Raw genomic sequence first — 23,188 nt, 5'->3', positions numbered from 1 at the left:
AAAACAAACTCCAGCCGCTAGGTGGAGCCAACACAGAAAGAAACCAAAATGACGCACAGCTTCCTCAAAAGCCAGAGTAAGTAAAGCGAGTCGACCCACTCACATGAGAAACATCTGATGGTTTACTCACCCATTAATTCTATAAAAGACATTGTCTGATTGGGACATGTAAATACTTTGCGACCGTCCTTCACTTCTATTCTCAGCTTGGCCGGAAACATCAATGCAAAAGTGATCTTACGTTGATGCAAGAGTTTCTTGCATTCCCTGAACCGATCGCGTTTCTCTCTTGTCGAACTCACAAAGTCCGGGAACAAGAAAATATTATGTTCCCTATCTGTCACTCACTCGACGTTGTGTCGATGTAGTGATACTAGGGGTCATTCTTGGGAGCCCGAGACACCTCTGGTATTTGATAAAAGGCCAATGAAAATAGGCGAGAGTTATTTGCATGCCACTCCCCCGGACATACGGGTATAAAAGGAGCTGGTATGCAACCACTCATTCAGATTTTCTCTTCGGAGCCGAACAGTCACGCTCACTGAGCTGAATTCCAACGACTGTTCATTCACCTCTGCTGGATCTGACGGCGCATTTCAGCGGCTTCTCCCCCCTCTGCACTGGTGCAATGCAGAGAATGCCCCTGGGCGCTTCGGCAGAAATAAGAGTATATTTCTCTAAAAGAGTATATTTCTCTAAAAGAGCGGCACACAAAGACGCGTCTTTTTAAAGATGCCTTTCCGACTGTGTGTTATTCCTGGTTGCGCTCGTTATCTCTCGCCTTCTGACGGTCACGATCGCTGTCTTTCGTGTCTGGGCACTGCTTATGCAGAGACAGCGTTCGTGGATGGACAAGTTCTCATTGCGAGGACATGTCCATGGCAACGATGCGGTCGCGGCTCGCCTTCGTAAGAAAGCAAGCCACCTCAGAGGCTCCCCGCCTCAGTCCTTTTACCCACAGGTATAACGCCCCACCCCCATTTCCTTTCTTCCCGGAAGTGCATGATGAGCTGACAAGGTCATGGGAGGCACTTTTTACTGCCCGGTCCTGATCTTTTCAGCTTCCTCACCCTCACAACCCTCGATGGTGGGGCGGCCAAGGGCTATTCGGCATATCCTGCCCCGGTGCGGCTCAAGATCCCACACCCCGTCTACTTGTCACCAAGAGTGTCCCCCTGCGGTGACTGCACCGGCTCTGCCGCAGCCCACCCCTTCGGCCCGGCTCCGGTGTGGAGCCCACCACAGGAAGCAGACGCTACATGTCTTGCGGCCGCCCAGAACCCGTGAAAGGCTTTAAAGTGCCCTTGAGACGGGCGACCCAGGGACAACGAAATCCGCTGCTCTGGAGCTGGTAAGCAGACCTCTCCATCTTTTTGTTTCTTTTGCATTTAATTGCACTGCATGCCCAAGTGGCTGCAGTACTCAAGAGTTCAGCAAGAGCGGTTTCCTTGTTCCCTGGGTCACGTATTCGGTGTGTCATCATGACCACCGTCCACCACTCTATTTGGCAGGGCTGGCCCCCTGGCATGCGCAAATATGTGTTTTTCCCCAGTGAGCCTACTTGCACAGACCCTGTGCAAGGTCAGGGAGGATGAGGAGCAGGTTGTCCTGGTAGCACCCTACTGGCCCGCCCAGGCGTGGTTCTCGGACCTCACAATCCTCGCGACAGCCTCCACCTCCCCACCGTCCCCTTCCACCTTGAAGGTGTACATTGCCGCCATAGCAGCACACCACGACGCAGTCGACAGTAAGTCCTTAGGGAAGCATGACCTGATCATCAGGCTCCTAAGAGGTGCCAGGAGGCTGAATCCCTCCAGACCGCGCCTCGTTCCCTCATTGGACCACTCTGTAGTTCTTCAGGGTCTACAGAGAGCCCCCTTTGAGCCTTTGCAGTCAGCCGAGCTTAAGGCACTCTCCTTGAAGACTACCCTCCTGACTGCGCTCACTTCCATCAAGAGGGTAGGTGACCTGCAAGCGTTCTCTGTCAGCGAAACGTGCCTAGAGTTCGGTCCGGGTTACTCTCAAGTGATCCTGAGACCCCGACTGGGCGATGTGCCCAAGGTTCCCACTGCCCCTTTTAGGGACCAGGTGGTGAACCTGCAAGCGCTGCCCCAGGAGGAGGCAGACCAAGCCCTGTCGTCACTGTGTCCGGTGCGTGCTTTATGCATATATTTGGATCGCACACAGAGCTTTAGAATCTCTGAGCAGCTCTTTGTCTGCTTTGGTAAACAGCGGAAAGGAAGCGCTGTCTCCAAGCAGAGGATCGCCCACTGGCTCATTGATGCCATAACTATGGCATATGTCGCCCAGGACATGACGCGCCCCCGGTAGGGCTACGTGCCCATTCTACCAGGGGTGTAGCGGCTCCCTGGGCCCTTGCCAGGGGTGCCTCTCTAACAGACATTTGCAGAGCAGTGGGCTGGGCAACACCCAACACTTTTGCAAGGTTCTACAACCTCAGGGTGGAACCGGTTTCGTCCCAGGTAGTGGCACGCAATACAAGCGGATAAGCCTGGGATAGCCAGCCGGGTGTATCGTTTGCACATAGTGCCTTGCACCTCCTTTTGAGCTGAAGACGTGCACCATTAATTCCCAGTAGTGTTCACAAACTATGTTCCCCGGTTGACTTCCTCCAAGCCCTGTGGCAGTCGAGTTTTCGGAGAGATTCGCTGCCGGCCCAGTACATGTGCTAACTAAGAGTCCTTTTCTGGGGTAGGTGCTCCGCATGTGGTGGTTCCCTCTAAGGCTAACCCCATGTGATATATATCTTCCGCTAATTCGTTTCCCTGTTGGCAAACTGCATCTTCCTTGGGCAGAGCCCCTCTGCCCCAGTCTCCATGTTTGTAGTAACTCCTCCCCCATTGGGCAGGATCTACCTTGAAGACTCTCCACATGGTGGGAAAGACCATGTGACGTATCCTTCTACTTAAATATCCCCCACTCTCCTTGGGCAAGGTGTGGTCTCCGCTGTGTCTTCCCCTTGGGAGGGACACCCCCCGAATAGACCTGGCGGCCCAGTCGGATAATCCCCTTCTTTTTTAGGGAGTGGAAAAAAAGAAGGGGAAAAGAGGCCACGACTGGGTTAGCCTGTCTCTATCTTTTGGGTAGTCGACTTGTCCCCAAAGGGCCGTGCGACACTCATAACTATGTTGGGGGAGGTTACGTGTCATCCAGGTGTGCTGGCTATGAGGCACACAGCAATCTGCCCACCACACACTGCCAGTTCACGTAACACAGTTCAGCCAGTTGTGGCGTTTCGTATAGGGACCCCTAGTGTCATTACATCGACACAACGTCGAGTGAGTGACAGATAGGGAACGTCATGGTTACTTGTGTACCCTCCATTCGCTGATGGAGGGAACAAGACATTGTGTCCCTCCTGCCACAACGCTGAACTACCCGCTGAAATGGCCAGACCTTATATCGGCTCCTCAGCATAAAACCTGAATGAGTGGTTGCATACCAGCTCCTTTTATACACATATGTCTGGGGGAGTGGCATGCAAATACCACTCGCCAATTTTCATTGGCCTTTTATCAAAGACCAGAGGTGTCTCAGGCTCACAAGAGTGACCCCTAGTGTCACTACATCGACACTACGTCTCGTTCCCTCCATCAAGGAATGGAGGTTACACAAGTAACCATGACGATTCCTCCAAGAAAGTTTTCCTTTGCTCCTCGCCTGGCACAACACAAGATCTTTATCGGATGATCTCAGAAATCTGGCCAGGATTGATCAGGGCCTGTCTCCCTCAGCAGATCTGTGAGCTGGGACTCTGTGAGCTCACTCGATTTCCAGCTTGTGGCCTGTTATGTCGAGCAGACTCGGGAAGAGCTCATCCAGGAATTTCACCATATCTCTGCCCTCCTCATGCTCAGGAATTCCATCTATTCGAACATTATTCCTACGGCTTCTATTCTCAAGATCTTCAAGCTTTTCAAGAACCCGTTCCAAATCAACTTTGGTCGCGGGCAGATTAGCAGATGATTCCCTCTCCGAAGACTCCAAATAATTGATTCATCTCTCAACATCAGTCACTCTTGTAACTAACGCAGAGAATTTTATTTCCATCGCCGTAATCGAACGACGTATTACAGCGAGATCTTCCAAGTCAGCAAGAAACTTTGTCAGCATCACCGACATGTTGGACAACTGACACTGGATCTCCTCTCCTGCCGCGCCATCCAAATCGAGTCCCCAGTCTGTAGGCCTGTCGGGGCTTTCATCCTGAACACGTAAGTGTCTTTTAATGTCTCCAGAGCCCGAGGATTTTGACTTCTTTGCCATGTTTTACCTCAAAGAGCAAAAGTGCAACTAGGTGTATCAAATTTCACTAGATTATAACATGAGAATAATAAAAAATTAGCAAAGTGCACAGAGCTCGTCGCTCACACGTCTGCTTCTTGCATGGCGTCACGTGACCCCCCCCTCCCCCCATGTACATGGTACTTAAATAATCTTAGTTAAATTGAACTTAAACATTTCAATTAATACAATAAGTTTTACTTACAAATCTGATTTACATGGTACTGAAATAATCGTATTCAAATTTAGATGAACATTTTATTGACAGTTTCAAGGACTGTTCGTTGGTGATGTCAAGTGACGTAATTGTTCCATAAACATTTTCTGCATGTCACAACAGAGACTATTTAGCAGAGATGGGCCACTTCTGTTAAAATGAATGGGAGAAATTGGAATGCCCAATGGCAGCCAGCCTTTGGTAGAAGTCCAGCCTTACAGGTAAAATAGCCAATCACCTTTTAGAGACAGAAATCACCTGTCAATCAACTTGAGAACACGCATGGCCATTAGCTACACAAGATGGTATAATTAGTGTAATCTGAGATAAAGAAACACAATTTATTATACCAGTTGTGACGGAACAACACGCCCTTCCGGTGGGTCATCGCCTTCCCTGCTCGCGTGATCCCAGTGAAGAACCTCATCACCGCTGACTTTAAACACAGAGCGCACCTCTCTTCGGGAGACCGGTCTCTACCTGCTGGCATCTTTACAGGTCCAAGAACAGAACGGGGAGGGTCCGGTGCGAGTTAGATGCGTCGCTGGACCCACACTCCGGAACACCATTGCAATTGGAGCATGCATCACGGCCGACGGTCCAGGAGCCAAACAGTGTTGTCAGATTTACTGCTTTTTTGAAATATGTTCTTTTATCGTAATCTTGACCAACCATTTTAAAGATTTCAGTCTTTTCCCATTCAAGTAGATAGGAGCTGCACTTTCAAGCAACTTGTTTACATAGAAAAACAGCTGCCCAAACTGCCCAAGAGCGTTCCAAAAATGGCCACAGAGTGGACAGGCTTTCCTTGAAAAAGACGCTTTGTTGAAAGGATCCAGAAAAAACGTCTAGACCATTCTATTCCTTTATTTTTGTTTACATTCTTGAAATGGTCTTGAATATTTCACATTATGAACTTTCCTTATAAACACACGTTTAATCATGTACCTTGACATAAGAAAGCCTTCCACAGGCAATGCTATGCACGCAGACCTCAATATTTGGTGCACAAAACACGATGATGGTAACAATCAACAGATTTTTTTTTTTTTTGACCATGAACAGTTAATTTTGAGTAGAAAATGAACTTCAAACTTCATAAAACAATAAGTTACCAAACATTACAACAAAATCAACAATAAAACTGGTGTTAATAAACTTGTTAACAGTGAAACCATGAAAGCTCATTAATTATTCAATATATTTACATGCTGGGAACAGCAGCTTTAAAAAGTTAATTAAAATGTACTTATTTTATTTATCAGTGGAATTTACTCAAATTAGCGAATAAATATGATAAGGTTTTCAACTTTAGTACTGATACGTGATAATGCATTATAAAGATAACAAACAATCATAAATAATATTTACTTATAAGCTAGAGCATTCATTTTTACATGCTTGAATGGATTACAAATGTAGAATTTTAAGTTCTCACTTAAACTTAATTATTCAATGTAGAATGTACCTAATCTTTTCTGCTATATTTACTTCACATTTTCAGTGATACTGAAATACATTTTATTTTTGTTGCACAGTGTAAGAATTTCTTACTTAATACATAATCTTATTCAAATTACAAGCATCTTGCAAAATTACAACCTGCCCTAACTTGCATGTTCTTGATGAATCGCAGGATGGGAGCTGGCCAGCAAAGTCATCACAAAGCTGGCAGTCTTTCAAGATGAGTTAAATTTAGAAAGGAAGCTGGTGTCTAATGCAATAGAAAAAGAGAGCTCTATGCCCAAAAAAAGAGACGATTGTAAGTGAAACTTTATTTTTAAATTTTTTTTCTTTCAAAAGTATTAATTAATTTTATGTTGTTTGGTGGTTGGATTTCTATTTTAGATACCAGTAATGCAAAAAAGCACAGATTGTATTCATACTCAGTGTTTTCTGGTTTTCTTTTTAGCCTGTTTCTGGAAATACTGTGTTTGAGCATCTTAGAGTGAAGGATCAGGACCAAGGAAATCTGCAAAATCTACTGCCTTAAGATGAGACATAAAAAGAGCAGAACACTTTTCCATATGCAATTATATGTATTCACAATGTTTTATGATAATCATGATAGTCATTACTGTTGCAGACCTCTGTACTGTTTAATTGTTAATTTGTTTTATTTTAATGCCATGTCAGTAAAACATCATATGAAGATGGTTGGTTTTACAATTTCATCCCATTGTGCAAAATATTGATTACAATTCTTTGGATATCTTGAATTCACAATTACGAATGAGTGCATAATGCTATTAGAATCAGTTCCTAATAATCCTATAAAAGGTTACAACTGCTACATTTTCTCTGCTGTGAATTATTAAAAATGTTCTTTTTCACACACTCTTGTCCCCCTCTGGTGGTAAGATTTTACATTTTAAACTCCTAAACCGGTCTCAAGGAATGTTTACCTTAAGGATATACATATAAAGACAGAATTATGTTCATAATAGCATGATTTTTATCTTGTTGTATAAAGTTGAACATCGGAATGGACACAATGAATATATGGCCTCTTCTAACTATTTTCACGTAATTCTAGAAATGAAATTAAGAAATTAAGTCACATCACAAATAAATTCAGCCACAACACAAAGAAATTAAGTCACAACGCAAAGAAATCAAGCCACAACACAGAAATTAAGCCACAACACAAAGAAATTAAGCCACAACACAACGGAAATGCTCCCGCCCACTAGGAGGCAACCTCAACCTGGTGAATAATGTTTAGATTTTTAAAAACTTTATTACATGCTTACTTGAGAAGGACAGGACACAATAAGACATTAACTATGTGAGAAAAGTAGATTTATGTTTTGATTATGTTATTTTAATTTATCTAAATACATTTTGAAAGAAAAAAAAGAAAAAAAAAGTGCAATGTGAAGCTGAGTATTGTTATTAAGGGTGGTTTCACATATAGTACGTTTTAAATTAACCAAAGCCAGTTCGGTTAAAGTGAACCAGAAAGGGAACCAGCCACAAATGACCTCAGTGCTTTTGGTGTTCACAATGTAAGTGGACTTAAAAGAGGACCCAGTTTCTTTTTGGTCTCAGACCCCTTTGTTGTTCACACCACAGCTCCTTAAGAACTCAGATCCCATTGCAGCTAGGGCTGTCACGATTATGAAATTTGTCTGACAATAATTTTTCATAAATAATTGCGATTATTATGATAAGCAATTGTCATACAAATTGTCATCCTTCTTAAAGTTCAGTATATTAAAGGAAAACATTTGAAATTCTATGTGCATTTAAAAATGTGTTTCTTTATCATCTCGAGAGTAATGGAGCAAGCATCTCCTCCTGCGTATCATTTACATTGTGTGTATGAGCCAAGAACATTTGCCATTGCGCAAATAAAATTAAAGTGAAACTATAAAAATCCTTGCTTGCATTTTCGTGGGAGTTTGGCAGGAATCTCCGTAGATGGTACGCCCATCAGAGCACTTTAAAGCGGTTCATCTTAACACGCTGCTCTGAATGTGGCTGGTCCGTTCATTTTAGGTTCTCAAATAATACAAGAACAGAATATGAGACACAAAAACACGTCATGGTAATCATGGTATATCTATATTCGCTTAAAATTCCCATATGTGGACAGTAAATTGTGACTGGAATATGAAGTATGTAATGCAGCTATTTATGGCAAGCCACGAGGTACTTATGTCATAAAATGCAAAGCGGACAGGTACCTCTTCGCTTTCACATCGCACAAATCAATTGAAACACAGAAGGACCCACAAATGAACCATACTCAGACCACCTCCTGAGTGGTCTGAGTACGGTTCGCTTTTGGGTCCTTTTAGGGGGGTCTGAGACCACTTGGGTTGTTCACATACACTATACCGCTCTGAGAGCACTTGGAGTGCTCAAACGAACTAGGTGTGAAAAACGCCCTAAATCTCCATGGTGTTGCCTCTATGACTTGCTATGTAAAAAAAAATAAAATAAAAAAAAACTGATTCATGAGTCCTTAAACTTTGTGTTGTAGCTTAATTTATTTGTGTTGTGAACTTTTGTTTGCTTTGTAAATTGATGTGGCTTAGTCTCTTTGTGTTGTGGCTTAATTTAGCTTTGTTTTAGCTTAATTTTGTTGTGTTGTGGCTTAATTTTTTTGTGTTGTAGCTTAATTTTGTTGTGTTGTGGCTTAATTTCTTTGTGTTGTGGCTTAATTTTGTTGTGTTGTGGCATAATGTCTTTGTTTTGTGGCTTAAATTGGTTGTGTTTTAGCTTAATTTTGATGTGTTGTGGCTTAATTTATTTGTGTTGTGGCTTAATTTTGTGTTGTGGCTTATTTCTTTGTGTTGTAGCTTGATTTCATTGTGTTTAAGCTTAATTTCTTTGTGTTGTGGCTTAATTCCTTTGTGTTGTGGCTTAATTTTGTTGTGTTGTGGCTTAATTTTGTTGTGTAGTGACTTAATTCTGTTGTGTTGTGGTTTAATGTATTTTTGTAATGAACTTTAGTTTGCTTTGTAAATTGATGTGGCTTAATTTCTTGTGTTGTTGCTTATTTTCTTTGTGTTTTGGCTTAATTTTGTTTTGCTTAATTTTGTTGCGTTGTGGCTTAATTTCTTTGTGTTGTGAACTTTTGTTTGCTTTGTAAATATATGTGTCTTAATTTCTTCATGTTGTGACTTAATTTTGCAGTGTTCCATCTTAATTTTGTTGCATTCTATCTTACTTTTGTTGTGTAGTGGCTTAATTTTGTTGTGTTGTGGTTTAATGTATTTTTGTAATTAACTTTTGTTTGCTTTGTAAATTGATGTGTCTTAATTTCTTAGTGTTGTGGCTTAATTTCTTTGTGTCATGGCATTATTTTGTTGTGTCTTGTCTTAATTTTGTTTTGTTGTGGCTTAATTTCTTTGTGTTGTGGCTTAATTTTGTTTTGTTGTGGCTTAATTTCTTTGTGTTGTGGCTTAATTTCTTTGTGTTGTGTCTTAATTTGGTTGTGTTTTAGCTTAATTTTGTTGTGTTGTGGCTTAATTTCTTTGTATTGTGGCTTAATTTCTTTGTGTTTTAGCTTAATTTCATTAAATTGATGATGTCTTAATTTCTTTGTGTTTTGTCTTAATTTTGTTGTGTTGTAGCTTAATTTCATGTGTTGTGATCTTTTGTTTGCTTTGTAAGTTAATATGTCTTAATTTTGTTAATATTGTGGCTTAATTTTGTTGTGTTGTGGCTTAGTTTTGTTGTGTTGTGGTTTAATTTCATGTGTTGTGATCTTTTGTTTGCTTTGTAACTTAATATGTCTTAATTTTGTTGTGTTGTGGCTTAGTTTTGTTGTGTTGTGGCATAATTTTTTTGTGTTCTGGATTAATTTTGTTGTGTTGTGAACTTTTGTTTGCTTTGTAAATTGATGTGGCAGAATTTTGTTATGTTGTGGCTTAATTTCATTGTTTTGGCTTAATTTCATTAAATTGATGATGTCTTAATTTCTTTGTGTTGTGGCTTAATTTTGTTGTGTTGTGGCTTAATTTCTTTGTGTTGTGAACTTTCGTTTGCTTTGTAAATATCTTAATTTCTTTGTGTTGTGGCTTAATTTTGTTGTGTTCCATCTTAATTTTGTTGCGTTCTATCTTACCTTTGTTGTGTTGTGTCTTAATTTTGTTGTGTTGGCTTAATTTTGTTGTGTTGTGGCTTAATTCATTGTGTTGTGAACTTTCATTTTCTTTGTAAATTGATGTGGCTTATTTTCATTGTGTTGTGGCTTATTTTCTTTATGTTGTGGCATTATTTTGTTGTGTTTTGTCTTATTTTGTTGTGTTTTGGCTTAATCTCACATGGTGTTATCTTTTGCTTGCTTTGTAAATTGACATGGCTTAATTTTGTTAATGTTGTGGCTTAAAGTCATTTGTGTTGTGGCTTAATTTCTTTGTGTTGTGTCTTAATTTTGTTGTGTTTTGGCATAATTTCTTTGTTGTGTATTAATTTAATTGTGTTGTGTCTTAATTTCTTTGTGTTGTGGCTTAATGTTGTTGTGTTCTATCTTCTGTTGTGTTGTGGCTTAGTTTCTTTGTGTTGTGGCTTAATTTCTTTGTGTTTGTTTGAACTAGAAATAAACCTTGTGTAAATTGTCAGCTTTATGCTAAGCTAAAATGCTATTTCTAGCCATTTTACATGCACGTTACCAGACACGATCATATTTTTTTATCAAGAAAATTCACGTTGGATCATAATTATTATTTTTTTTTTTCTATTAAGACCTTTGATATTAGGGCAAAAATCATATTCTTGATAATACTTTTTTTTATTGTTTTCCTGTAAAAATATCTAAAAATCCTTAAAACAAGAACAATTTGATTGATCTTGTTTTAGAAACAACACTGCATAAGATATTTAGGTTTTTCAGAGAATGTATTTTTTACATGTGTATTTTGTCTTACTGTACTGGCAGAGTTTTTATAGTCAAAACAAGTGAAAAAATCTACCAGTGCTGAAGAAGTAATCCAAAGTATTTAGAATACGTTACTGACCTTGAGTAATCTAACGAAATACGTTACAAATGACATTTTACAGCATGTATTCCGTAATCTGTAGTGGAATACATTTAAAAAGTTACCCTTCCAACCCTGATTATATTGCCCACACAGACACCAAAACAAATAAAAACGCTGCACTTTATGAGTTTTGTTCCTAATTTACTGGAATTCAGCTGGCAAATTTGATTAAAAAAAAAAAAAAAAAAAAAAAAGCAAGGAGAATGCGGATTTCCTTGTGGGCTGCACTGTAGACCAAGATAAGTGTTGAGGAGAAGCACTATCCAAAATAAGTTTATTAAAAGCTGAATGCATCCATTTCAGTCAGACGGTCCTCTATGCGTTTAAGAGGTAAGTTCAACTTCACTAATTAATTTCTCTTTTTCGGTCACTACATGTTTTTGGTCAATGCATGTAATTTTTCTAAATATATATATAGATTTTTCTCATTGCAAGTGAAGTTATGTTGTGTTTGCAAAAAAAAATAAAAATTTCTTAAATGTGGGAGTATTAGAAGTTATTCTAGTATGTACAATGAATTAATCCAATATTTATCTAATATTTTCTCTTACCAATGAAGATAGTGTGCCTTGTAATCTGTTACAATAATTCAATACTTTAATAATTCATTCGAGATGGTGAAATCGAAAGATATCATTTGACTTGGCCCTTACAAAAAGGTATGAATTTTAGACCAACCAATCAACAAACAGAATTTCTAATTGATACAATACAGGCATTGGATTTTAGTTTGCTACCTATTCAAAACTTTATTTTAAAAAATGTGTAGTTACTCATTCCATATTTATGTAATATTCAACCACTACTCAAATGTTGCAATTTGATTTTCCTTTGTATCTTTGCCTGCTGTGGGGAACAATGAAATTGTTTCTCTCATCTAAATCTTGCAGTTACAACTCAATGCACTGGTAGGCGCTGTGGATGCATGATGCTGTTAAAGGAATTGTTTGCCCAAAAAGAAAATTCTGTCATTATTTAAAGTGATTGTTTCACTTCAGAGAACATGTAACATATGTTTCTACATGCAAATGTTTTTTTTGTTGTTGTTGTTGTTGTTTTTTTGTCAATTTCGGATCTAGATGTTGTTGTTTATGCATAGTTCTCATTTTTTTTTTATATAAGAAAAACAGGTTCAAAGGTTGAAGGTTGAACTTAAATTCAAAATTTCAAGTAATCAATTACTCATTGTTTTATGTGTTAGTGTAGTCATTTACAAAATCACTCTAAACGCCAATCCCTATCCCAAACCCAATGTTTTGTTTCTTCAAAATAGTTTATTTTCCTTTTGAAATCATGCTTAGGTTTAAGATTTGTGTAAGGGGTTACTCTTTAAGGTTAGGTTTAGGTTTGTTTTGGCATTAAACTTAGGAAAAATCTTAATAACATTGTTTGTTGGTTAGATTTTTGTTCTCAGTGGGAGCAAAAGTCATAAGTTTTTGTACCAGGCAACTCGTACGATTTCTTTCAATTTCACCATCTGGTAATATTATTACGACTTGTCATGAGATGGCATGATCTTACACCAATCATGTTTGGCAATGTGTAAGGTCATGTAAATGCATGTTGTGTGCATGCCTGTTTATGTTTTGACGTCAAAAGCAGAGAATAACCAGATCATGTAAACACGGTTTTCTGCATTGTTGGATGTTTTTTATAAACTGATTTTTTTGTAGTTATCAGCATAATGATGTGCATCTAAATGCGATCATGAGTGGGCAAAAATCTACTTGTCTTGATTGTTTCCTTGCTTAAACCATTTACAGTATCAGGAAAACAGTTTAAAGCGATAACATAACTTTACACCTTGTTGGCTTATCAAGCATAATCAGTGTAAAATTGAGCATGCAAACGTTCTCAGTGTGACTCTTTTACTGACGTACATATATTTCGTTTTCCAGTTAGAGAGCATGTGGCTCATATTTGTTCTACTTCAACTTCTGCCTCAATTCACCCTCAGCGCTCGCTGTCCCAGTGGGTGCGTCTGTGACAATAAAGGTAAAGCAAAATGTATTGGGAACTTCACCGATATACCCCCCCTGGACCCCAACATCACCTTACTCTTGCTTGATGACACACACATAAAAGTTCTCCAAGAACGAAGCTTTCAGCCTTTCCCTCTTCTTCTAAGATTGTGGCTATCCCACAGCTCTCTTGACACTATCCACCCAGAAGCCTTCCATAGTGCTTCACAACTTCTGTCCATCAAACTGTCATCAAATGCTCTCTCTGTGTTCCCACCCAAAATATTTAGTGAGCAGAGCAGCCTAGAGCAGCTGCAGCTGAATGACAATCAGATAGTTTCCGTAAGTTCAGAACTGTTTAAAGGGCTGGTTAATTTAACAGAACTGGAGATCAAAAATAATTTTATTTCTCAGCTGGAAGCTGATGTCTTCCAGAGTTTGACCAGTTTAATTTTCCTCAACTTGTCTGGGAACCGACTGAGGAACCTCCCTCAAACCCTTTTCCACAACCTGAGGCAACTTAAGTATTTGATACTCTCCTCTAACCAGTTGGAGACTCTAGAATCAGGTTCCTTTGATCATCTAAACAACCTGTTGGAGCTAATACTACATAAGAACCAGATCCGAGAGATACCACCACGCCTTTTCTGGCACATGCCTTTACTTCTCAACCTCTCAATGTCAACCAACCAGCTCCGGTATATTCCAGCTGAAAGCTTCTACTACTTGCCCAATCTCTCCAAGCTCACCCTCTACAAAAACCCATTGATCTCTCTACCTGATCAACTAGTAGGCCACATGCCAAGGCTCCAAGAACTCTATCTTTATGAAACAAACCTAGCCACTGTCCCTTGGAACCTTTTTGCTAACATGACTAACTTAAGATGGCTCCATTTACACCTCAATGAAAAGCTAAACTCCCTGCCAAAGAACCTTTTTTGTTGCTTGCCAAACTTGATGAAGCTCTCCCTAAAAAGCAACAATCTTAAGGAGCTACACACTGAACTCTTTTCAGGCTTGACTAGCCTTCAAGTACTAATGCTAAATGAAAACAAGCTTCAGTCTCTCCCAGCAACAATCTTTCAGCAAACCCCAAGTCTCGAAATAATTGATCTCAGCCACAACTATCTGAGGTATCTTCCTGGAAACATTTTTGTACATACAAGAGCACTGAATGTTCTTTCTCTTAGTGGCAACAAATGGAACTGTGACTGTAGCATTTTGAGTATTGCAGAATGGATTAGTGAAAACCAAAGGCTAATCAATGATTTGGACAAAGGATTAGCATGCCATGAACCACACCGCTTACAAAACCATCCTCTACAGAAGTTGACCTATGAAGATCTTCAATGTGGTCAGGGTGGATTCCAGACACCGCATAGAAAAGACTCAACTATAGCTACAACGACTTCATCTTCCCTTTTATTTATGAGTACTCTTACATCAACCATGGAACAAACTCCTTTACTCTCTCATACAACTGACAATCTTCACGTGAAAAAAAGCAGTGTCTACAATGACGATCCAGCGTTCTACAATACAATTGTCCTGGATGACGGACCTGAAATTGTCCACAACAATCATTACAATGGTTGGGTGTACCTGTGGACTGTCCCATCAACGGGTCCTTACAGTGGCTTCATGATGGTTTTGTATATTGTTCTCTTGGCCACTGGTGTGATTCTTATCCTGGCCAGTGTGTATGTTTTGTATCGTCTTAACAAGGTGATGGGGGTTTTAGGGGCTGTTGCTATGGGAGACTATCAGAGAATAATGACCAGAAGAGTACGAAGTTTCAAAGTTCAACTCTAGAAAAAGCTAGAAAGTTTATCTATCTATCTATCTATCTATTAAGTAGAACAAAAGCATCCATTGCTTTCATACTAGATGTTTTCCTTTTTGCGTTTCTGTAAATACTGTTTTTGAGCATCTTAAAGTGAAGCACCAGGACCAAGGAAATCAGTTAAATCATCTACTGCCTTAAGATGAGACATAAAAAGAGAAGAAAACGTTTCCAAATGTATTGATATGTATTCATAATGTTTCATTATAATCCTAATAATCTTAATGTACTCATGACTGTTGCAGATCTCTGTACCGTTATGACAAAAATTTATTTTAATGTCTGTCTTGTCTCCCTCTGGTGAGAATTTTTTTTAAATGTGGTAAAATGTAGTTCCAAAGTAGTTCCAGTACATTCCAAACTTTCTAACATGCCTCAAGGAATATTTTCCTTAAGGATAATATGAAGCCAAACATTTGTGGACATGATATTATGATTTATATATAGTATTACTGTACTAGTTGAAAAAAATAAATAAACATATATATATATATATATATTTGCAGCAATGAAATTATGGTCTCTTCTTCCTTTATTTTTATCTAACAATTGCTGGTAATGCAAATGGACCCAAAGCTTTAAGACAATTAATTCTGTTTTAAATCCTATTACTAATGTCATTCCTGATGCTTCCACAGAGACCGTTGAACATTTCTGATATTATTTTATTCACAAAATAAAAAATATAAATTCTACTATTGTACCTTCTAAGTTGGCATTTCCACAGTTATCTCCACCTGCCAGCTGTCTCACTTTCAACAAGTTTCCCCATTCCAGCTAGCCGATGTAATTTCAACAATGAACTGTACAGGTTGCAGGTTTGATGTTCTTCCTGCACACCTTTTCAAAGATGTTTTTAAGACAATTAGTCAAGCGTGACAACTATAATTAGCTCCCTAGCTAATGGACTAGTCATGAAGTTGTGCAACCTTTGTTAAAGAAAACCCATCTTGATTCAGCTATATAAAAGTAATTACAGGCCAATTTCTAAATTGCCCTTTATTTCCAAGCTTTTGGAAAGAGTCATTTATTCACTCTTACCTGAACACTTTTAACATTTTAGACACATTTCAGTCCGGTTTCAGATCCTTACACAGTACTGAGTCTGCTTTGTTGAAGGTCAAAAATGATATCTTGCTTGCTCTGGACTCATATGCTGTTTTAATTTTGTTGGATCTCAGTGCTGCGTTTGACAATATTGACCACAACATCCTTCTCAAATGCCTTGAGTGTACGGTTGGCATCCAGGGTCTGGCCTTGCAGTTGTGTGCTTCCTATCTGAAAGATAGGACCTTTTCTGTAAATTTAGGTACTTGTTACTCTTCATCAGCTCCCTTATCTTGTGGTGTCCCTCAAGGATCCATTTTAGGTCCGTTATTGTTTTCCCTTTATATACTTCCACTGGGTTACATTTTTCAGAAATATAATATCGGTTATCACTGCTATGCTGAAGACTCCCAGTTTTACCTTCCAGTTAGACCAGACACTAGCTGCCCATTTGAGAATCTGCTGAAGTGCCTTGAAGACATTAAAAGTTGAATGGTGAATAATTTTTTGAAGTTAAATGAAGGTAAAAATGAAGTGTTGATTTTAGGCTGTCCCATGTCTTCCTCTCCTGTCTTAGAAGCCCAGTTAGGTCCACTTTCTTCCAATGTACAAAAGAAAGTTAAGATTCTTGGAAGAATTTTTGACTCTTTGCTTCTTTTTGATAAACAGATTAGTGCTGTTATTAAGGGAAGCTTCTTTCATCTCCGATCTATTGCAAAGCTAAAACATTTCCTTTCTAGTAAAGATCTGGAAATTGTGATCCATGCTCTTATTACATCACGGCTGGACTATTGTAATTCACTGTACATTGGCCTTTCTCAATCTGCTTTATCTCACTTACAAATTGTTCAAAATGTGGCAACCAGGTTTTAAACAGGGTCAAAAAAGAGGGATAATATTTCTCCAATATTGGCATCTCTTCACTGGCTTCCTTTTAAGTTCAGGGTTGATTTTAAAATTTAAATTTAAATTTTTGTTTATAAAGCATTGTTTGGTCTTAATGCACCAAAATACATTTCTGACCTTCTCCACCCTTATTCTCCAACCAGAGCGCTCAGATCTTCCAATCAATTATTTTTGTCTGTCCCCTGTTGTCGATGTAAATCCAAGGGTAATCGGGCCTTTTCTGTGGCCGGACCTAAACTTTTAAATAGTCTCCCCTATCACATGCGATCTGCTTCATTGTTAGCTATTTTTAAATCTTCCCAAAAATCATATTTTTATTCTTTAGCTTTTGAAAATGTTTAAATGATGGATGTTTATTGACTGTGATTCTTACATATATGCTGTTTTATTGTTTTTATTTTTTATATTTTTCCTCTTTATTATTGTGTTTCATTTTCTCTATTGTACAGCACTTTGGAACAACTTATGTTGTGTTTAAACATGCTTTATAAATAAATGTTGATTGATTGATTGGTTGATATTTTTGGATAATTCTAAAGGAAACTTAAAGGTTAATTAAAATTCAATTTTATTTCATTTTGATTAATTTCATTTCATTTTCAAAACAAGCAATTTTTCAGATGCTATTGCATATGAATACATCAGGACAGCTCAAAATCTCTCACATTGTTTTAATAATCATTGAGGAAATTAAGAGAAAATGTATAAACATATCAGTTTGAATTAAAAGTCATATAAACATACAGTATTGAACCTTAAGCACAACTCTAGTCAGAAGAAGCTCCCACACAGACACCGAAACAAAATGAAAACACTGCACATTATGAGTACTAAACCTAATATACAGGCATTCAGCTGGAAAATTAGATAAAACCAAACTTATCAAGGCCGATGCAGACTTCCTTTTGTGCTGCACTGTATACCAAGAAAAGTGTTGAGGAAGAACTGTGTCTTTCAGACAGTTTTCAGTGCTTATGGGAGGTAAGTTCAACTTCACTAATTAAAAAAAAAAAAAAAAATTTCACTGCATGTTTTTGGTCAAATAATTTTTCTTTATGTTGTGTTTGCTACATTGTCTTTTCTTAAATGTGGGAGTTTACGAGGCTATTTCTAGTGTGTACAACAAATAGATCCAATATATAATATTTTCTCTTACAAATGAAGACAGTGGGCTTAGTATCTGTTGTTGCAATATGTGGGGCACAAAAGGGCTAAAGGTCCCCCAGGATAAAAAGCACTTTTGATTTAATTTTCTCCTAAAACACTAAATAGCAACAAAAACTACAGCACTTTCCAAAACATCTGTGTGGCACTACGCACTGCAAAATGTTCCTGATCCACAAGGTCATTGCATGCACTGTCTAAGGGTTGATTATTTGGCAATTTGATCTAGCATTTAATAACATTTATAATGTTGCAAATTTATGTAGCTAATGAGAATCCTTGAAATGATCACATTACTTCTGAAAGGCCCCATAAAACACATTGTTTTTCAGAAGTCGGGGGAATAGATGTGTTATGAAGAATGTTCAAAGTGGGTTCATATTGACTGATCCATTACAAAGGAGACTGAATTGTTTATAGAATACTTTAGATATTATGAAATGCCAAAAGTGATTGAAATTAGAAGGAAATGGTGTACCCTTTTCTGAAGTGGTTATTTTGGATAAGCATCATCTTAATTTGTTAATCAAAAAAGCATCACGCCAGTTTATGTTTTGTCGTCAAAAGCAGAGAATAACCAACCCGATCTTAGGAGAATGTGTCACAATAGTTTGAGGTGGCGAATTTGTACGAATTCCTACGAGTTAATTCGTCTGAAATAGTATGAGTTATAAACCCACCAATGAGAGACGCTTCCCTCATTTATTTGTAGTTCCCGATGTGACCTTTGTTTTATGTTAATCCAAAACTATTTTTTCATAACTTTAACCCCAAACCTGTCGTGATAAATGGAACCCAGTCACAGGAGTAAAAATATAACAATGTTTAATAAATGAGAAGTAGCACAAACAACAGATCAGTCCAGAGATGAGATGGGAGAAGATGATAGTGAAGGACTCTGACGGTGACAGCTGCAGCGGGGAGAGAGTAGAGGTAATATTCCAATGTGTGTAATAGCAGGGACTGGAGCAGAGAGAAACACAGGTGAGTGATCCGGTGAATGGAGGAAATGGAAATGGCTGGAGCACAGGAAAAAGGCAAAAATATCCAAACTAGAGAAAACAAGAGAAAGGCGTGAGAAACACGAGTAAACATGGCACAAGACACGAGAACAATCCGATACTGAACTCACACAAAAGAGCTGCATATAAGGGAAAGAGAAGATAGTGTGCAGGTGCTGAGCTAATCAAGCAGCGGCTGGTAATGAGCATTGCTGGGCAACGCTGCCGCGTGATTAACCCTGCACCTACAACAACACCAGGGAGACACACAAAAACAAACCGACAGAATGAATCCTCCCATTACAAAACCAAAACTCCATCCATCCCTAAACCTAACGATAAAGTGTTACACCTAACCCTACCTAGAGCGTAAACAACCATAATATTAACGTGTGATTGGTTAATGTGTAAGGTGTACATTTTTGTACCATCGAAGTTGTGAGATTTGGTACGAATTTGCCACTTTGTAGTATTGTGACAGATTGTCATGAGACTATGTTGGAATAACGATGATTTCAAGACTCATGTAAAGAAGAAATTATTGCTTTGTTGGATTCTTTGAGTAAGCTGATCATCAGCATATTGGTTTGCATCTAAGTGGGCAAAAATCTACCTCTGTCGATCACTTATTGCTTAATGTATGACTTTACCCCGATTAAAGAAAATCGCTTAATGTGTTTATATGACCTTACACGTTGTCGGCTTATAAAGCAAGACCGTGCATGTAAACACGCTCAGTGTGACTCTTATACTGACTTGTACATATATTTTGTTTCCTAGGCAGAGAAGATGTGGCTCATATTTGCTCTACTTCAACTTCTGCCTCAACTCACCCTCAGCACTCGCTGTCCCAGTGGGTGCGTCTGTGACATTAAAGGTTCAACGAAATGTATAGGGAATATCACCGATATACCCCTCCTGGACCCCGCCATCACCTTCCTACTCTTGCTTGATGACACACACATAAAAGTTCTCCAAGAAAGAAGCTTTCAGCCTTTCTCTCTTCTTCTACGAATGCAGATCACCCACAGCTCTCTTAACACTATCCACCCAGAGGCCTTCCATGGTGCTCCACAACTTCGCTCCATCAAACTGTCATCAAACGCTCTTTCCATTTTCCCACCAAAGGTGTTTAGTGAGCAGAGCAACCTAGAGCAGCTGCAGCTGGATGACAATCAGATCATTTCCATAAGTTCAGAACTTTTTCAAGGGCTGGTAAATCTAATCGAACTAGACATCAGCAGGAATCGTATTTCTCAGCTGGACGCCAATGTCTTCCAGATCTTGACCAGCTTGAATTTCCTCAACTTGGCTGGGAACCAACTGAAGAACCTCCCGCAAACCCTCTTTCACAATCTGAGGCAACTTAAGTCTTTGAATCTCTCCTCTAATCAGTTGGAGACTCTAGAATCAGGTACCTTTGACCATCTAAACAACCTGTTGGTGCTAATACTACAGAAGAACCAGATTCAAGAGATACCACCACGCCTTTTCTGGCACATGCCTTCCCTTCTTACTCTCTTATTGTCAAGCAACCAGCTCCAGTATATTCCAGCTGAGAGCTTCTACTACTTGCCCAATCTCACCAAGCTCACCCTCTACAATAACCCATTGATCTCTCTACCTGATCAGCTAGTGGGCCACATGCAAAGACTCCAAGAACTCCATCTTTATGAAACCAACCTTGCCACTGTCCCTTGGAACCTTTTTGCTAACATGACTAACTTAAGATGGCTCTATTTACACTTCAACAAAAAGCTGAGCTCCCTGCCAAAGAACCTCTTTTGTTGCTTGCCAAACTTGATGAAGCTCTCCTTGAAAAATAACAATCTTAAGGAACTGCACACTGAAGTCTTTTCAGGCTTGATTAGCCTTCAAATACTACTGCTAAATGAAAACAAGCTTCAGTCTCTCCCAGCAACAATCTTTCAGCAAACCCCAAGTCTCAAAATACTTGATCTCAGCCACAACCATCTGAGGTACCTTCCTGGAAACATTTTTGTACATGCAAGTGCACTGAAGGTTCTTTCTCTTAGTGGCAACAAATGGAACTGTGATTGCAGAATTTTGAGTATTGCAGAATGGATTAGTGAAAACCAAAGGCTAATCAATGATTTGGACAAAGGAGTAGCATGCCATGAACCGCACCACTTACGAAACAATCATCTGCAGAAGTTGACCTATGAAGATCTTCAGTGCAGTCAGGGTGGATTCCAAACATTTACAAGTACTCTTATAGCAACCATGCAACAAACCCCTCTAATCCCTCCTACAGCTGAAGATTTTTACGTGAAAACAAGCAGCATCTACAATAATGATCCAGCATTCTACAATACAATTGTCCTGGATGACGGACCTGAAATTGTCCACAACAATCATTACAATGGTTGGGTGTACCTGTGGACTGTCCCATCAAGGGGTCCTTACAGTGGCTTCATGACATTTTTGTATATTGTTCTCTTGGCCACTGGTGTGATTCTTATCCTGGCCAGTGTGTATATTTTGTATCGACTTAACAAGGTGATGGTGGTTTTAGGGGCAGTTGCTATGGGAGGCGGTCAGAGAATAATGACCAGAAAAATAAGAAGTTTCAAAGTTCAACTCTAGAGAAAGCTAGAAAGTTATTTATATATCTATGTATATGCACATGTCTGTCTGTCTGTCTTTGTTATTTTACCAGTTAAGTAGAACAAAAGCATCCATTGTTTTCATACTAGATGTTTTGCTTTTTGCCTTTTTCTGGAAATACTGTGTTTGAGCATCTTAAAGTGAAGCACCAGGACCAAGGAAATCAGTTAAATCATCTACTGCCTTAAGATGAGACATAAAGAGAGCAGAAAACGTTTTCAAATGTAATATGTACTCATAATGTTTCATGATAATCCTGATGTACTCATGACTGTTGCAGATCTCTGTACTGTTATGACAAAAATGCATTTAATGTCTGTTTTGTCTCCCTGATGAGAAAATTTTTAAATGTGGTAAAATGTAGTTCCAAAGTAGTTCCAGTACATTCCAAACTTCCTAACGTGCCTCAAGGAATATTTTCCTTAAGGATAATATGAAGCCAAACATTTGTGGACATGATATTATTATTTATTTATAGTTGTACTGTACAAGTTAAAAAAAAAAAAAAAAAGATTATGGGTATTCTTCCTCTATTTTCAGGTAATTCTAAAGGAAACTTAAAGGTAAATTAAAACTGAATTGAATTGCATTTTGATTAATTTCATTTAATTTAATTTTCAAAATAAGCAAGTTTTCAGATGCTATTGTATATACTGTGAATACATAAGGACAAAATCTCTCACATTGCTTTAGTAATCATTGAGGAAATGAAGAGAAAAATAATATAAACATATCAAGTTGAATAAAAAGGAATATAAACATACAGTTTTACACCTCAAGCACAACTCTAGTCAGAAGAAGCTCCCACACAGACACCAAAACAAAATGATAACACTGCACATTATGAGTACTGAACCTATTATACAAGCATTCAGCTGGCAAATTAGATAAAAACAAACTTATCAAGTCTGATGCAGACTTCCTTGTGTGCTTCACTGTATACCAAGAAAAGTGTTGAGGAAGAACTGTGTCTTTCAGACAGTTTTCAGTGCTTATGAGTTCAACTTCACTAATTACATTTTTTTTTTCACTGCATGTTTTTGGTCAAATAATTGTTCTTAATGTTGTGTTTGCTACATCGTCTTCTTAAATGTGGATGTAAAGACTTCACAACAAGAGGGAAGGAGGACACGGGGAACCAGGTTTCTTCAGTCACAGGTAACGCTCTTTTAATTGGCAACTTTTCTAGTTTACAGCTTCACAATAATTCATCAACTTCACAATAACTCATCAGCTTTACAATAAAAAAAAGCTGCCACAGATCCCCACCACCCAACTCAGGCCGGGGAGACATCCGGCCTGTCTACCACTCCCCCCCATTTCTGGAAAGGAAGTCGGCAACAGCCATCTGTGCTCCTGGTCTATGGACCACCTTGAACTTAAACAGCTGAAGAGCCAGATACCAACCGGTGATCCGTACGTTGGTATCTTTCATGTGGTGGAACCATTGGAGTGGGGCGTGATCCGAGCAGAGGGTGAAGGTCCACCCTAACAGATAGTACCGGAGAGTGAGGACCGCCCACTTGATGGCGAGACACTCCTTTTCCACGGTGCTGTACTTAGTCTCCCTCAGCAAGAGCTTGCAGCTAATGTACAGCACCAGGCCCCCCTCCACCACCTGC

At 38.9% G+C, this 23,188-nt stretch overlaps 1 protein-coding gene across 3 annotated transcripts; it reads left to right on the top strand.

Moving 5' to 3' along the window:
• The first annotated feature begins 11,260 nt into the window (after nucleotides 1–11,260).
• Nucleotides 11,261–22,337, top strand: LOC127438259 (platelet glycoprotein V). 3 transcript variants are annotated; one of them, XM_051693715.1, is made up of 2 exons: nucleotides 11,261–11,346; nucleotides 19,719–22,337. In XM_051693715.1, exon 2 carries the CDS (start codon nucleotides 19,728–19,730, stop codon nucleotides 21,543–21,545), a length of 1,818 nt encoding a protein of 605 aa, XP_051549675.1. In that variant the 5' UTR covers nucleotides 11,261–11,346; nucleotides 19,719–19,727; the 3' UTR covers nucleotides 21,546–22,337. The 3 variants fall into 3 exon arrangements, with proteins under 3 accessions (XP_051549675.1, XP_051549674.1, XP_051549673.1); XM_051693714.1 differs by lacking the exon at nucleotides 19,719–22,337 and adding an exon at nucleotides 12,915–15,127; XM_051693713.1 differs by lacking the exon at nucleotides 11,261–11,346 and adding an exon at nucleotides 17,516–17,754.
• Nucleotides 22,338–23,188: the final 851 nt, after the last annotated feature.

This window comes from Myxocyprinus asiaticus, chromosome 49 (assembly GCF_019703515.2).
Source record: "Myxocyprinus asiaticus isolate MX2 ecotype Aquarium Trade chromosome 49, UBuf_Myxa_2, whole genome shotgun sequence".
NCBI lineage: Eukaryota > Metazoa > Chordata > Actinopteri > Cypriniformes > Catostomidae > Myxocyprinus > Myxocyprinus asiaticus.
This window is presented reverse-complemented; position numbering and strand designations above follow the sequence as displayed.

Bases quoted from the DNA above. Each gene is read 5' to 3' on its own strand.
- LOC127438259 (XM_051693713.1), top strand. From the start codon at position 17,665: ATGCAGACTTCCTTTTGTGCTGCACTGTATACCAAGAAAAGTGTTGAG. The intron at 17,755-19,718 runs GTAAGTTCAACT...TTTGTTTCCTAG, and splicing joins GTTTTCAGTGCTTATGGGAG to GCAGAGAAGATGTGGCTCAT.